The 15348-nt window shown below is 34.1% G+C and overlaps 1 protein-coding gene across 3 annotated transcripts in view; it reads left to right on the forward strand.

Moving 5' to 3' along the window:
• Window positions 1-15348, forward strand: part of ATP9B (ATPase phospholipid transporting 9B (putative)) — a 150400-nt gene that overhangs the window by 33412 nt on the left and 101640 nt on the right. For all 3 annotated transcript variants that reach the window (XM_056483873.1, XM_056483874.1, XM_056483875.1), the window contains exons 6-7: window positions 6353-6411; window positions 12756-12807. In XM_056483873.1, coding sequence (XP_056339848.1) covers window positions 6353-6411; window positions 12756-12807 — 111 coding nt within the window. The remainder of the gene's footprint in view (window positions 1-6352; window positions 6412-12755; window positions 12808-15348) is intronic.

The raw sequence follows: 15348 nt of genomic DNA on the forward strand, positions 1-15348 counted from the left end.
CTTTTAACCTACAAGAGTGTTCGTCTATTTTGACTTTCAGATTTTGGTGTCAGTGCCATCATGAATTCATACTTGATTTTTTTCTGTTTTGTGCATTTTTTGAAGACTGATCTTCTACAGAAGTAAAGATTCAAGAACTTTGTGTACACTGAACTCTGCATCCCGTGTTGACAGTTGTGTGATCATTGAACTAACATTGTTTTGAGTAATGACCAGTTTTAAGAGTGAAAACATTACTGCAGTCACCACTCAAAATTGTACTTGTTGCCACAAAGCCATATATAAAATCATGATAGTGATAAATTGCACTTTTTTCCTAATACAGAATTCTTCCAAACTGAGGTATTCTGAAACAGAGAACTGCAATTTTGATACAAAAAAATGGGACTTCTTCCCATGATATTATTAGACCTTGTTTTTACATGTTTCAAAAGGATTAGGTTTATCTTATTTATCTGTGTAAATTAATAAAGTCAAGTACTATGCTTCCATACACTATTTTTAAAAATTAGTTTCAATATAATTGCCTAATTTTTATTATTGATGGTGTTCTTCAAGTGGAAAAATTTGGTTAGGCCTACTATACTAAAGTACAGGCTAATGGTTTGGAGAAAGAAGGCTTTGTTACTTGTGAATGAACAAACTCGATACTGATTTAATTAAAAGCCTGAAAACTGATGCTGCTCTTAAGAGTCACTTTTCAGAGTGGAGCTGCACTTTATACTGCTCTAGCATGTTTTTCTTTCCTAATGATTTTATGACTTGTGCTAGTTTTACTGTCTTTTATTTGAAATATTCAGTTTTTCCGTCTAAAAGTTAGAGAAACTGACATAGAGATTTTAAGCAAGTTGCCCATGCTCAAACTGGACAGTGGGAAAACTTAAAATTAACAAGGTTCTCTTTTCAGTTTTGGTTGATAAAAATGAAAATTAAATTAAAATAATTTCTAGTTAATTGTTTTCCAACTTACGTGTTTACTGAAGGAAAATAAACATATTTGTTGCAGTAGAAGTTATTGGGATGTAAATTGTGATTAATTGCTTCCGTAGAGATAGTGTGGTAGACTGATTTGTAAACTAAATTTTTTTATACAGTCCTGCAGTAGATTAAAATTGGGAAGTCTGTGACTACATATCAGGCTTAACTATTTGTTGGATTCTTCCTTAGTCTTGGGAAATTCTAGAGATGTAAAACATGTGAATGTTGACTTGCATGTTGCTAATGTAAGAACTATGAACTTTTAAGATAACGGTATCCATGCTAGTGATTCTTGAAGACTTAGAATGACTTTCTAATAATTAAAAAACTTGAATATTTATTGTAATCAGCTTTTTTAATAATAATGAGCTATTCAGAGCAGGAAATCAAGGGAGAATGGGACATCTCTTTTAGGTATTAGTTATTTGTAGTTGGACAAGTGTTGGCCAGATTAACATCCATAGGCTAATTCTGATTTATGAGATATCCAGTGTTACGCAGTTTCCTATTTGTCATGTAACACGGAAAAGCTCAGTTTCCCCTTGTTGAATTTGCAGCGTGTAATTTTGCATTTTTCGAGTTGGTGAACCTGTTAAACATGAAGTTTGAATTGTTTCTATTTTTTCAACCCTTCATGGCAAGCAATGAAACATGCAAATCAGTAAATGCATTGAAGTTTTTAAGTGAGCGAGTCAATTAAATCTTCCTGTCTCATGTCTGTCATGTGATTCTTTTCCCTTGTTTACTTGATTATGGTATTGAATGTATTACATTGTATGAGAAATTCTGCTGTCCTAATCTTAATGAGATGATTGCTGCAAAATCTGCTTTGCTGCATGTGAAAGTCTGCAGATCCTTAATAGACAGTTTTCAGTCAGCATTCAGGTTTAAGTTGGAAGGAGGAATTTCTGTTTCAGAGCAGTTCACCTACCTATCCTTTTGTAGAGTAGAAAACTGCAATGGAAAAAAATTTAAACCTGGGCATGCAGATTTGAGAGGTTATCTGTTTTTCTTACCTAAAGGACCGATACACTTTTGACACAGTTTCTTCTCTCACGCACTTAGGTATGACCAGTTAACTGCTTATATAGATTGCTATTCTGAAGCAGAATCACCTCAAGTTTATAAGCAGGCTATTATGTATTTCATTAGCCTGTGAAAAGCCAACTGGATAATAAAATTGTAAAGCAATTTTTACTCTCCTTTTCTCCCTTCCCATTCTTGATGTTGGTGGTTCTGAACCTTTCCTAGTTAGGTTTACCTGTGCAGTGTTACTGAAGTTTCCAAGGAAAAAAAAGATGAAGAAGAAAATAACTTACTATAATAGTGACAACTACTAGTGGCAGAAGAAGTGGCCTGCATTTGTCATATTATCTCATAATGTTTAACATTTTGCAGAGCTCTCACTTTGCAACCTGCAAAGCAAAAGAAAAATTGAATGTCAGGAGAGATAAGTTTAATGAAATAATTCTGTCCAGGATTCAAGAAAGACTTAGCACTTAAAGATACTTTGGCAGTATCTTTAAAGGCTATTAAGGAATGTAACCAAGTTGAGAACATATTTAAAACTGTGAAATTAAGAAAATATCAATAACCAGTAATTACTATACAAGAGGAAAAAGTGTGAAAGCTAGTATGTTTCTTTTGGAGTCTTGTGGTGATTTCAATTTTCTTTTTTTGTTAGAATTTCAGCTCTTCAAGAACAGGTTGTCCCTCTGCTTTGAAAAGCCAGTGCATTAAGGAACCACATTGTATCTGAATATAGAGGTACAACATTAGGTCTTTATAGCTTGTAACATTTCAGATCTACTGAGGACTTTATTCCTGGTATTTAGACCATTTAGAACAGACAAGTTTTTAAAACTTTCTATAAATTTTGTCTGATTAGGGAATCAGTACTAACGACAGAAACATAACTTGAAACTTTAAAGTAAGAAAGGATTTAAAATAGAGGCCAGAAGAGAGAAAAAACCAACGGGACTGTTATTCCACATTTTTAAAGCACTGAGCTGATCAGATAAGGAATAATTTTACCCAAGAGTAGGCAGGACATAGAAGAGAGAAGGCAGAAAAGCTTTTTTGTAGAGTTTTACTATTGGTGGTTAAAGACTAGCCTCGCTTCACTATATAAGTTGGAATTTGAAAGAACAACCTACAGGCAGCACTTGCTCTGAAAGATCAGCATCCTCACTTTTGACTCACTGGAACTTTAGGTTTTCTCCCACTGCCTGTCTGCTCTGCTCTCCTCCAACTCCCCATTATGTTATGTGTACCCTAATTATGCTGATAGTTCAGGCTAGTAGATATCAGGAAGAATTTTCATATGGTCTATGCTGCCATCAGCCAAGAGTTTTGTATGTATGGGTTAGAGATGAGCGCTGTTACTAACTCCACAAACTGTACTTCAGACAGTATTAAAGGAACTAAGGTGTAATAGCAAATTACAAAAACTTTGAAAATGCTGTTTTGAGAAGTGTCTGTTCTTTCAAGAATGGCAGTCAGGTGATGGACACACTTTTTAATAAAAAGAAGCATAGTTTATGCCCACATTCTGTTTCCTTGATTTCCTAAATTTTTGTGTGAAGTACTTGTTAGCACATATGAGATATTTATTAGTTTTTCAAATCATTGCAGTTCATTTAAAGTGGCTTTATCTCGGGAGTATAATGACTTACTACAGACACATTTCAGTGTTCCTGCTCTGCGTAATTTTATACATCGCTTTAGGCGAGAGCCTTGCGCCTTGGTGGACTATAAAGTCTGGATGCGCAGCCACTTCTGACAGCTTTGGACTTTTTATTGGTAATTACACAGATGGTGAAGTGTGTTTTGCAATGGAGATGTTTTTAGAGAAAAAATAGTTTGCAAAAATAATTTATGCAGTGAATAACATTCAGTGTCTTTTTTTTTTCTAAATGCATCTTCACTAAGATATAGTATTGCATTATTTTAATGTTCTCTGAAATGTTATCTAATGAGTCTCATTTTTGCTAGCCTAAAAGAAGGCATTATGTGTTGACTTTCCAGAATTTGAAGTCACTTTTTTTTAATTACTGCCACATTTTACCATTTAGTATTTAATGTAATATATCCTGCCATTCAAATTTATTGTAGAATTGTCCTGTATGTATGTAAGGCCTTTTCTTTATGTGTGAGGGTATACAGGATGATCCAGCAAGACGTTAGGGTCTAATAAAGAGAACATTCTGTTCTGTTATAGTAAGCCACCCAGAAGATAGTTTGATAAGGAAACTTTTCAATTCATTAAGTGAAATTCTTGGAGTTGCTAGATTAAGTACGAACAAAGTTGCAGTGTGGGTTCCTCTTGGTGTACTTGGCACTAAAAATCTTTGCTTTATGTCTGTCCTACATCGTGTTACACACAAACATTCTACCTTCTCTTGGCCTCTCAGGCTTAGTGTCTTTTGTTCTTTAATGTAGGTGCAGTTACAGCCTGACTGTTGAAAATCTGATTGTTTAAGCTGATAAAATTACCAGTAGTTGCATTTGGTTAGTACCTCTGAATAGTTTTGCTTACTGTATAGGTGCTGTAGATCTGAGATTTGATATAGCTCGTACTAGAATTTTTGTGGCTGTTACTGCTATAATCAAGTGATTGACTGATAAATTGATGAAAATTGTTAGCAGAGGAATGGAAAACAATATAGAAAATTCTATCCTTTTGGTAAAGCCAACAGACTTAGAAAGCAAAGTAACATTACAATATTTCTTCTGATATATGCTATTCACTTCTAGTCAAAACTTCAGAATTTTTAAGGAGAATTCACAGGCTTGTGCAGGTAAGCAAGTGAAATGTGTTGATTTTATGTCAGACTATTGTTTTCGTGGTTGAGCTTTAGTATTAGTTACTTTAAATTAGAAAAAATAAAAGCTTTTGATACCTTGACAGTAATTTAATTTCCATAGGTATCTCAAAATTCTTGTAGAGAGTTGCTGATATTCTTGCTACAGCTTTTTATACCTTCTGCAGTTTTCAGCTACTTCCTCTCCCCTCACAAATTTATCTATTGAAGATAGAATTTGTCTTATATTTGAGAGCTGAGGACAGAAAGTGCTTCTGGCAACTGAAAAATTGAACTAATGTAAAAGGTCACTATCAGTAGCAAAGTCTGGCTCTCAGAAGTAACTTTGCAGACAGGTCTCTCTTTATTGAGAGTTGTAATGAGAGGGTCTCATGGATTTGCCTCCTGCCCTAGTTTTTTTTGCTATACTTAGTATAACAGAGATGTGATTGTGCATTGACAAATCTACTACTCATTGTATTTTTTATTAAACATCAATCATTTTGCTGCTCCTTCTGTACTTTTGTGTGTCTTCTGTTCTCATTCATTCCACCTGTCATTTAGAACACCACCACCTTCCTATGTTTTGACATACTTGCCATTTTATACCTGCTGCTTGGAATCATGGTAGTATTTCTGTTGAGGGAAGCTCATACTTACAGGAGGTGTTTCAGTTCAGCAGGCTATTCATATGTGTGTGTGTTTATATCTTCAGGGGATTTTGGGTTTTGGTTGTTTTTAACTCAGGGAAGCAACTTTATTTTTGTAGACCTGGGACTAGAACTCCTGAATTATAATGAGATCATTAATAACATAATTGGGGCAATAGCTTAATCTCTCTGTCTCAGTTTTTCATCCATCAAATAAGAATGTTAAAACTTAACAGTCTTACAAATATTAATACACTATAGAACATATGGAAATTAAATTGGAAAATGTGTTCTGTATTTTTGAGTGAGTTGTTCACAGCAGTTACTGAATGGGCAGCTTTAGAGAATGAAAAACTTCTCTTTCAGCTTTTGATATTTTACTTTTCTAGAATTAAATCTTTAGGCATTTATTTGACTTCAGAGAGATTTGTGTCTTTTCTACTGTAGTTGCAAACATTATCAGACAGTGCCAATTACACCAGGAACTTTAGTGGTCAAGCAAAGTTACCTGTTGGTAACTGGGCTGTGAATAACAACTCGTGTGCAAGACTGCTCCATGACTATAAACCTAACAATTCTTAGGAGATACAGAAGTGCTGTCTAGTAGATGTGAAAGATTCCTTTTTCCAATTTTACAACTCTATTACAGATACTACAGATCAGACTTGAGCATCTTTCATATGTATTTTTCCTCTAACACTTTTACAATTGCTAACTGGTTACAAAACTGGAATATTTCTAACCATTGGGTTATTTATTCAAGCAGATGAAATGTATTTATCAATGTATTCAACAGAGATCTGTTTTGTATAAATTGTAATGTTTTCACTTAACAGTAGCATCTATAACACTTGCATTCTGGGATTTATATTTTGTTATTCTTCATTAATGTTGATTACATTTCTTCTTTTTTTTTTTAAGGTAAAGTGCAAGTTAAGAGTTCAGACATACAAGTTGGAGACCTCATCATAGTGGAAAAGGTTGATACTTTTAAAATATATTTTAGAGACTAAAGATTATTAACATGCTAATTATCTTCTGAAGAAAAGTGTATCAAGGTACTTATCTGTGATCCTAACTAGCTAGTAGTTCAGTTCAAGTCCTATTTGAGAATCTTCAAGGAAATCTTTTATAGAATTAATTATGTTTTAATTGAATGTATATATTTATCTTCTATGAATAGGCATATGCTTAAATCAATTTTTGAAGGAAATACAGAATTAAATTCCCTAACATGTGCTGTGCTGAGCTGAATGTTTTAAGATGTCTCCTTACTTGTCCCTTCCTTCTGATGGTTGAATCAGTGTTTCTCTGAAACTTTCAAGGAATATTTATAGTTATAGTTACAGTTATATTTTTGTATTATATGTATTTTTAATATAATATGTATTTAACTATATATAATTAAATAATAAGAAAGTTTATATGTTTTTAAATGGACAGAAAGCTTTCCAGTTTGTTTGCAGATGGTGAGTGAGAGCTGTGAATTTTTCTTTGCTCTATATTAATGTTATAATAAAGATTGTTACTTATTTCAGTTGCCTTTGTGGGGCTACTAGGGAATTACAGAGATCTTAGAAGTCAGCTTAAATTTGTTCTCAGAGGTAGCTATTTTTGATTAAATGAATTTTGGAAAGGTGACTCACTTTCTGGGTACCTGCAACTAATTCCCATCACACTGTATTAGAGAGCTGATCCATTGAGATGCTGGAAGAAGACACCTCAAATTAAAGCTTGTATTTACTTCTGCTTGGTTTGGAAAACTTCTGTTTCTGTCCTTTCTATTTCTTCTCTAGTTCAAAGAAAAAAACAATACACCCAAGTCTCATTTGCCTTGCTGCTCTCAGCTTAGTTTCTTTTTTTTTTTCATGTGGTTTACATCATTTCTTGCTTTTTTTTTTTTTTTTTTTTTTTTTTTTTTTGTCCACTCTGTGTACCTTATAACTTTTTGGGCTTGTCAAGATAGGCACTGGTATGTCTTGCCTTTACATGTGTTTTGCTTATACCTTTTTACCTTAGAATGCAAATGGAATTGGCTTGCACATGCTTGCTTCTGCTGTTCAGAACTTCTAGAAGGCTGAGATATTTGCTTTGATTTTTATTAGGAAATTTTTTGGCCATTCTTGAACTCTGAACCTGGAATTGATTATTATAGAGTGTAGGGAAGACTCTGATGCTACTTATGTAATCTATCTTCTCTGAAATTCACTGTGATCCATCTGTCTGTTGGATTATACTAGAATCTTGAAAACTGGAGTTACTTTGGCAATCATTCACAAAGTTGGTCATTAGCATCTATTTGAACAGTATTTGCAGTAGCTTAGGGCTCATATGTTGTGAGTACCTGAAATTTTTAATGAAAAAAAAGTGATGTTTAAGGATTTAGAGAAAGTACGAGTAGTGTGCTTGTTGATGAAGATTTTAGTCCGGTATCTCAGTAAGATGCATATAATGGTTTGAATGTAGCATTTCAGCTTTAAGCTCCTTGCTGCCCCAGCAGAGCTGCCTTTTTTTCCTTTTGACCTAGCTAGGGGTGCTTTCAGACTAATGAAATTAAATGTTTTCTGGTTCTGTTGAAGAGTGTATTTTGTTGGAGCAAGCAGTTTTCAATTTCAGAGTATGACTCTTAAGCCAAAGAACCAGTCAGGAGTGAAATGTTCAATTGCTCACTCTAATGACAGAGAAACAAGTTAACATTGTATTTGACTGGTAGATGCATCAACAGCATTTCTGCAGTGAAATTAATGACTCACTTGAGCTCAAGATCCATATGTTAACTAGTGACTGCATCACAAATACTAGCAACTTAAGTGAAAGGCTTTTCTAGATTTAAAGTTTGAATATCCTGTGATTATTGTCTTTTTTTTAATAGTCTAATTAGTTAAAAGGTATTTCTTAAGTGACTGTAATATGCTTAAAATAGTTTAGTTTTAAGTAATACATCTTTTGTTTCAACTGAAGAATTCATATTGAGCTATTACTAGTCAGGGTGAAGCCTGAACAGATGAAAATATTGCCTAATTTTAAAAGCTGAAAGACATCCATAGCTGTTAGCTGAAATATGGTCCCCTGTCTTGAACAGTCATGCTGCTTCTGGGTGTTGTCCTTGGCTTGTGTTAAGATACATTTTTAGTTTCCAGTGGAATCACAGATGTGCATTAGTGTTCCTAAATAAGACAATTGAAAGGATGAGTTGTTGAGTTCAGAAATTGGTACTTAGACACTGTACCTTATTGACTGTTTGCAATACATTTTGGAGATGCGTGGAGAGCATAAAACTCAACAACAGATTTAGTTAATAATAATAACGACACATTTATGGGCCAACATTTAACAATAACAACACATAATAGTGATTTAAAGCATGAGAACAATAATGCGTTTTCTTAAAACCTTGAGAGCTTTTCTTGGACCTGCAAAGGTACAAAATTTTTTTCTTAATCTTGGGTGTAAAGTGAAATTAATCCAGTATTTGCAAGGATTGCCATTAATGTTAACATGCAGTATTTCACAGTGTGCAGATTCAAGAAGACAACTGAGAAGTGCCTCTTCTATTTATAACTCAGAAGCAAGCAGGAGTATTTTAGTTAGTGATAAAAGTACATGGTTCATTGCATCAATGGAGAAGAAAGGACAGTAAATGCAAAATTCCAAGGGTCTGTAGCTATGCACAATTGAGGGGAGTTGGAAGACTGACTAGAGAATAGGAAAAGTTTATGTAAATAACAACTGCATGATAATAACATGAGAAAAATATAAAAGCAATTTGAAAGCTATGAGAAGAGTATTTTTTAAGTGAATATTGTACCCTGTGTCGCAGGAAAGTATAGATGTCTTTATGGGTTTTCTTGTTTACCAGTCTGGCTGGTATTCCTGGATGGCATAGAGTTACTCATGGGAATCCTGGAGCTGGGAAGCACTTGTCTTGTATTGACCATTGGCTGGCTGTAGTTGGATCTCTAGGACTGAATCTGGAAGTCTGCAAACACTGGGATAAATGGAAGTCCTCCTTTTCTGGAGCTCTAATTCTGCCCAGATTTAAGAAAAACAATGTATTCAAGTAATTTTCATGACACATATATTCAGATTTCTGTATATGTTAATAAGCATTTCTACTACCATCTCCACAGTAATTGAGATTATGTAGTTTTTTCATGAGTTTCTGAATGCTTGAGGTTGTATGTGCTGTCATTTTAACTTGTTCTCCTTTGATAAATATGACATGAGAGGGCTAACGTGATTGACATACTGCTGCTATTTGACTGTGACAATGTACAACAGAATTTAATTTTCTCCATAATGAGATGTTAAAGATTTTTGCAGCATACTTGCCATCTGTTTCTGTGTAGTCACTCTTTTATAGTGACTAGGTATGTATCTGCAGGGCTATCTTTGCTGTCAGCAATAATAGTGACGATGTTTTTGGTACCTAGTACTCCTGCAGTGTCTTTCTGCCCACTTCCAAATTATGAAAAACCTCATAATAAAACAAGATGTCAATTTTAAAGACAAGTCAGTCTCTAGCCTTCCCTACATGGTAGGATACATTCAGATACATTTATACAGAAAAGGTTTTACAGGAAAGAAAAATGAGCAAGACAGAACACAAAAGAAGGCAAAATCAATATGTACTTTTGTATTAAAATGAGAAAATATTCACATGACTGATTTGATCACAGTCTATGATTTTCTTATTGGGGGACAGAGGGGGAGGAGTTGCTGATCACCCTCTGGTGATCAGTGACAGGGCACGAGGAAATGGAATCACAAGGGTATGCAGTACAAGGAGTAATGGCTTTAAATTGAAAAAGGGTAGATGTAGAGTAGATAGTAGCCAGAAATTCTTCACTGTGGGGGTGGTGAGACACTGGAACAGGTTGCCCAGAGAAGTTGTGGCTTCCCTGTGCCTAGAAGTCTTAAAGGTTAGGTGGATAGGGTTTTGAGCAACTTTGGTCTAATGAAAGGTGTTCCTGCCTGTGGAAGAGGGTTGGAACAAGATGATACTTAAGGTCCCTTCCATTCTATGGACCAAACCATTCTATGAATGAAGCTGTGTTTGGGGAAGTTCTGGGAAAAGGCTTTTCACTGGGATGCTGGACAGTCACTGGAACAAGATTCCCAGAGAAAGGGTCATGGCACCAAACCTGTTTGAGTTCAAAGACTATCTAGATGTTGCTTTTAGTCAAATGGTTTAGTCATGGATAGTCCTTAAAGCAGCAAGGAGTTGGATTCTGTGATCCTTATGGGTCCCTTCCAACTTCAGGTGTGCTATGATTCTGCCCAGTTTTGTCAGGCATAAAGTATCTGAATCTTGTATACTCTGTGCCACGTGAATGTTTCACTTAACATGAAGTGTGTCCTCTGTGGAAGTTGGTAGTGGCTTGTAGGTACTTCCTTTGTATTACCAGAACTTCTGTTTAATTCAGTATTAGATCATTTGACTGTTATTTTTGCAAAATTTTTGGATGTTGGTGAAGTGCTTTAGCTTGTTTACAAGTAACTGGAAGTTTGTAGGCATGAAGTCAGTAACCGGAAACTTGTGTAATGGATTTTTGTCAGAGCTGGCAGGGGAGCTGCAAAAATGTATAGCTAATCTATAGTAAGACTGGATATCTGTTTAATGGTTATTGTCATTTAAGGACAGGATTATTTAATTTTCAAGTTGCCTTTTCCCTTTTCTCTTTTTTCCTTCTAATAGGTGCAAAATAATATAGTTTAATCTTTTTTCTGCATTTTTTTCCAAATTTGAATGAGATATTCTTAGTTGAATCTGGGCTCATGGTGGATAATAAATTTCACTACATCCTTAATTATTATGAGGCAAGATTCAAAAAAATGTTGTACAAGTTACAGATGAACAGCCTCTTCAAGGTGAATGCTGTTGGCATACAAACAAGTGAATTTTAACTTGCTTTAACTTAACTTTATGCCAAAACATAAAGAGTTAAAATGGGAAGTGCTGCAAATGAGGAAATATTAATGGATAAAAAAGCATCATTTTAAGTTATGTAGAGGGTTTTTTGCTACCTCTGTAGAATTTTCAGGTAAACTAAAACATGCATCTATTTTAATGTTTCCCAACTTCCTCATTTTTCTAGTTTTGTATTTGCTTATGATAGTAACCCTCTCTGTAGCCCTTTATGGTCCCTCTTTACTGAACTTCCCATAGAGAATACAGTTGCAATTGCTTCCAATCCCATTTATAAACTGCTGTTGCTGTCAGTATGTTATAAGAAGTGGTGAGAAGTACCAGTCTCCCAGAGATTCAGAGTTTACATCATATTATTTTGGAAGCTAAGCCCATAGTCTGGCAGTTGACTCTGGCAGATCTCTTCAGATCACACTATTCCAAATGACGCTGTTGTGGTTACATGCTGATCTTGGGAAACTTTCTTTGGATTAATGGAAAACCTTTCTTTTTTCCTTTTCAGCCCTGTGTCTTGCAGATTTTGATATATTGATTATTTTTGCTTTCTCCAGTGTTTCATTCCTAAGCCCTGTGTTGGCCATGTGTAACTGGTGCTGGTAGATGCCTTGGGAACAAGTGGAGAGAGAGTTCAGGATTTGGGTAGTCATGTAGCAGATACCATGTGTATGGGAGACTGGTATTATTCATTTTGTTTAACTTGTGAAAGCTTAGATTGGCCTTTCTGTGATCAACAAATAATTGAAAACTTGATAGTTCTGGATTGTGCTGGAAAGGGAAATGGCAGGACAGGTACATCTGACTGTGCATATGATTCTATGGCTTTGATAGTGAGGAGGAAATTCTGTTCACTTTACATATGTGTAATAGGAAAATGCTGTTCCCAAATCTGGTATTTCACCTGCGTGAGTTTGTGTGTGTTGGAAGAGAGAAGAAGGCTTGGTATACATAATATTTGTGACTTGAGTGCCAAGACAGATATTTTAAATTTACCTCTTTTTTTTTTTTTTTTTTTTTTTTTTTTTTGCCTATTATATGTGGTCATGAATGTCAGAATTTTGCTCAGTGAAACTGTGTTTTAAGATAATTCTAGTAGATATTTATATACTTGAAGTACTGTTTTCAGTCAAGAAAATGTTAATCTGTTCTTCAGGTATTTATGATTCACTTTTAGAGAACATCTGAAAGGATTAGCCATTGTTTGCTTATTGTATAATTTTTCGAAAATATTGATTTCTGAATTGCAAATGCTGAATGTAAAGTACTGTGAGAAATCCTATTTTAATTGAGTTTCAATCCAATTGTGACCTTTTGGTGATAGATCTTACTGGACTTTTGATTGGAATTCACTTTTTTTCCTACTTACAAAAAATATACCTTTTTTTCTTCTTCTCTCAGAATCAGCGAATCCCGTCTGACATGGTGTTTCTTAGAACCTCTGAAAAAACTGGTATGTTTTGACAATTCACACTGGTTACATGATAAGTTGGTGATTGTGGTAAAATTTTAAATTATACATTGTGGCCAATTTGAAATGGTTAAATAGATTGGTGGAGCTCAACCTTCATCAGATTAGTGGGAGAGAGTCCATATGTGACAAACACATTATTCTTAGGTAAATCAGGACTAATCTTACTGTGAACATGAGACTTGTATAAATATGTTTCTCTATATGGATGTTTTTTATGAACTTTTTTAACAAAAGGTTTAAATATTTAAAATGCTGAAAATATTTAGCAAGTATATTTATAAGACTGTACTTGATTGGTAAGATTTGACATTATTTTAAATTATTCACAGCTGATCATTGTCTTGCAACATACATTTAAATGTCATCTGATTGTGTTTCAGTTATTAAATTGAAAAGAACTCAAATCTGAACCTAATAATATGTGTTTAAAATAACTATTTTTGGAAAAATTTATTTCAGTGATTAGAACTCCTGAAATAACTTTTTTGGCTTTTTTTTTTTTTTTTAATTCAAAATAATACTGCCTTTTCAGTCAGTCAAAAAAAAAAAGCCAAAAACTAGGAGTTTTCTTGCGTGAGAGAAATAAAAAGTCCTGCTTGTTAGCTCTTTTTCTCTTCACATGATGATAGGGGAGTACTCTTAATCTTTGAGAAACAAATATCTGCTTTATAGGAACCCTATAAATTATAGCTGTTTTGTAAAGTTTAGAAATTACTACTGGGTGCCCCTGTGTATAACTCAAATGAGTTTTCCTCCTTTATATTACCATTTCTCTTCAGATCCTGAAGAACTGTCTGGTATTTGTCAGACAGCACTAAATTTCACAAAGCTAATAGCTGTGATATTGGTGAGCCCTGTATTTGTGGCACATAGTATTTCACTGTGGCACTGGAGTTCTATCATATATTTCAGATAAAAGCCTAAATTTGTAGACATCATTTGAAAGAGAAGACAAAAATATTTCTGATAGCCTACAGAAATCTGGTAGAGCTATATATTAGCTAAAAAAAGAAATTACTGTAATGTTAATGTTGATTACATGCAGTGATCATCCATAACTGGCCTGGAGTGACAAAGTCTTCCAGTGATCTTATATGAGCTCCATTTTTATTAACTAGCCTCAGGTTCAGGGCGTTTCTTTTTATTCTCTCTCAGAACCACAATCTATTAAAAAACATAATTTTCTATTAACAAGCAACAGGTTAACTAGTTTTATTGGTGTTACACTTCCTTAAAAACAAAACAAAAAACCAAAACCATACAAAAATAATTTCCTAAACTTCAAGCATATGGCAGTAATTGCTTTTTGACTAAAGAGTGAACACTTACATCTGTAATTGTTTCTTCCTGATGTTGCAGTTTTGACTGATTTATGCTTTAATTTATAGTTGAAACTTTTAAGTACTTTGTGTAATAGTTTTTGCATGGTTTTATGTTCTATATGTAATTTTATCTTCTATGTAATAAAGCAGTTTAACTATAGCTTCTTACTATAAATCTCTAAAGAGTAAAGTGGAGAGTTTGAACTAATCTCAAAATCCAGACCTCCCTGTAAGCTTCTTTTGGGGTAAAGTACAATTTTCCAACTTCAATATTTACGTTGCATATTAATGTAGTCTGCAGCAGTGCAGTATCCTACATCATCACTCAAAAAAAGAAGCAATTTGAGTTATAAATGGGCAGTTTACAAAGTTCATCCAGAAACTCACCCCCAATGCAATTTTACAGTTTTCTAGGATACCTTTAACTCTGCAGCAGCTGCATTCTGGGGTATCAAGCTTATTTTGATAAAAATAATTTCTTATTACATGTATTTTTCCCTTTCTTTTTCAAATGCATTGTCTTTTAGGTAGAATGATCTCTTCAAAGATCTGATGTAATAACTTGATGTCAATTGTGTGCTGGTGTCTAATTTCTAAGATTCCTGTGTTTATTAATCAGACTTTGACAGAAGTTATAGTCTAAAGGCTCATATTGGTGGGACTTTGTTTTGTGTTCATGTGACAGTCTGTAGCATTCGTATTCCTCTCTTTTATGGATGAAGGCAGGTAGATGGTTGTTCGTATTTTTGAGTTAGGATTACTTCCCAGGGGGATGGAGCAGGTGGAAATCACTCCTCAAATGTGAATTCTTTGCTGCTGTCTGGCTCCCTATATAATAGAGGTTTCCAAAAGATTTTCATTTATTTCAAAATAAATAAAACAATTTTTAAAAAATTAAGCATGAAAAACTTATGGAGTAATATGAATTTTGGAGTTCTATGTGTTTGAAAAGGTAGGAGGGGATTATTTACAGCTAAATCTTGATTTTACTCATTATATATGGCAGAAGTGACAAGTGATTTGGATCATTTGTCCCATTTATCAGCCTTCCACCAAATGAAAAGAAATGTTCATACTGAGCTGGCTGCAAAAGATGGTTTTAAGATTATTTTAATTTTCTGCAGGCAGCATGCCAAAAACAACTGACTACCTTAGTGTAAAGTTGCTATGCAAATGTATGCAAGATTGTTACACCAAT

This window comes from Oenanthe melanoleuca, chromosome 2 (assembly GCF_029582105.1).
Source record: "Oenanthe melanoleuca isolate GR-GAL-2019-014 chromosome 2, OMel1.0, whole genome shotgun sequence".
NCBI classification, from domain to species: Eukaryota; Metazoa; Chordata; class Aves; order Passeriformes; family Muscicapidae; genus Oenanthe; species Oenanthe melanoleuca.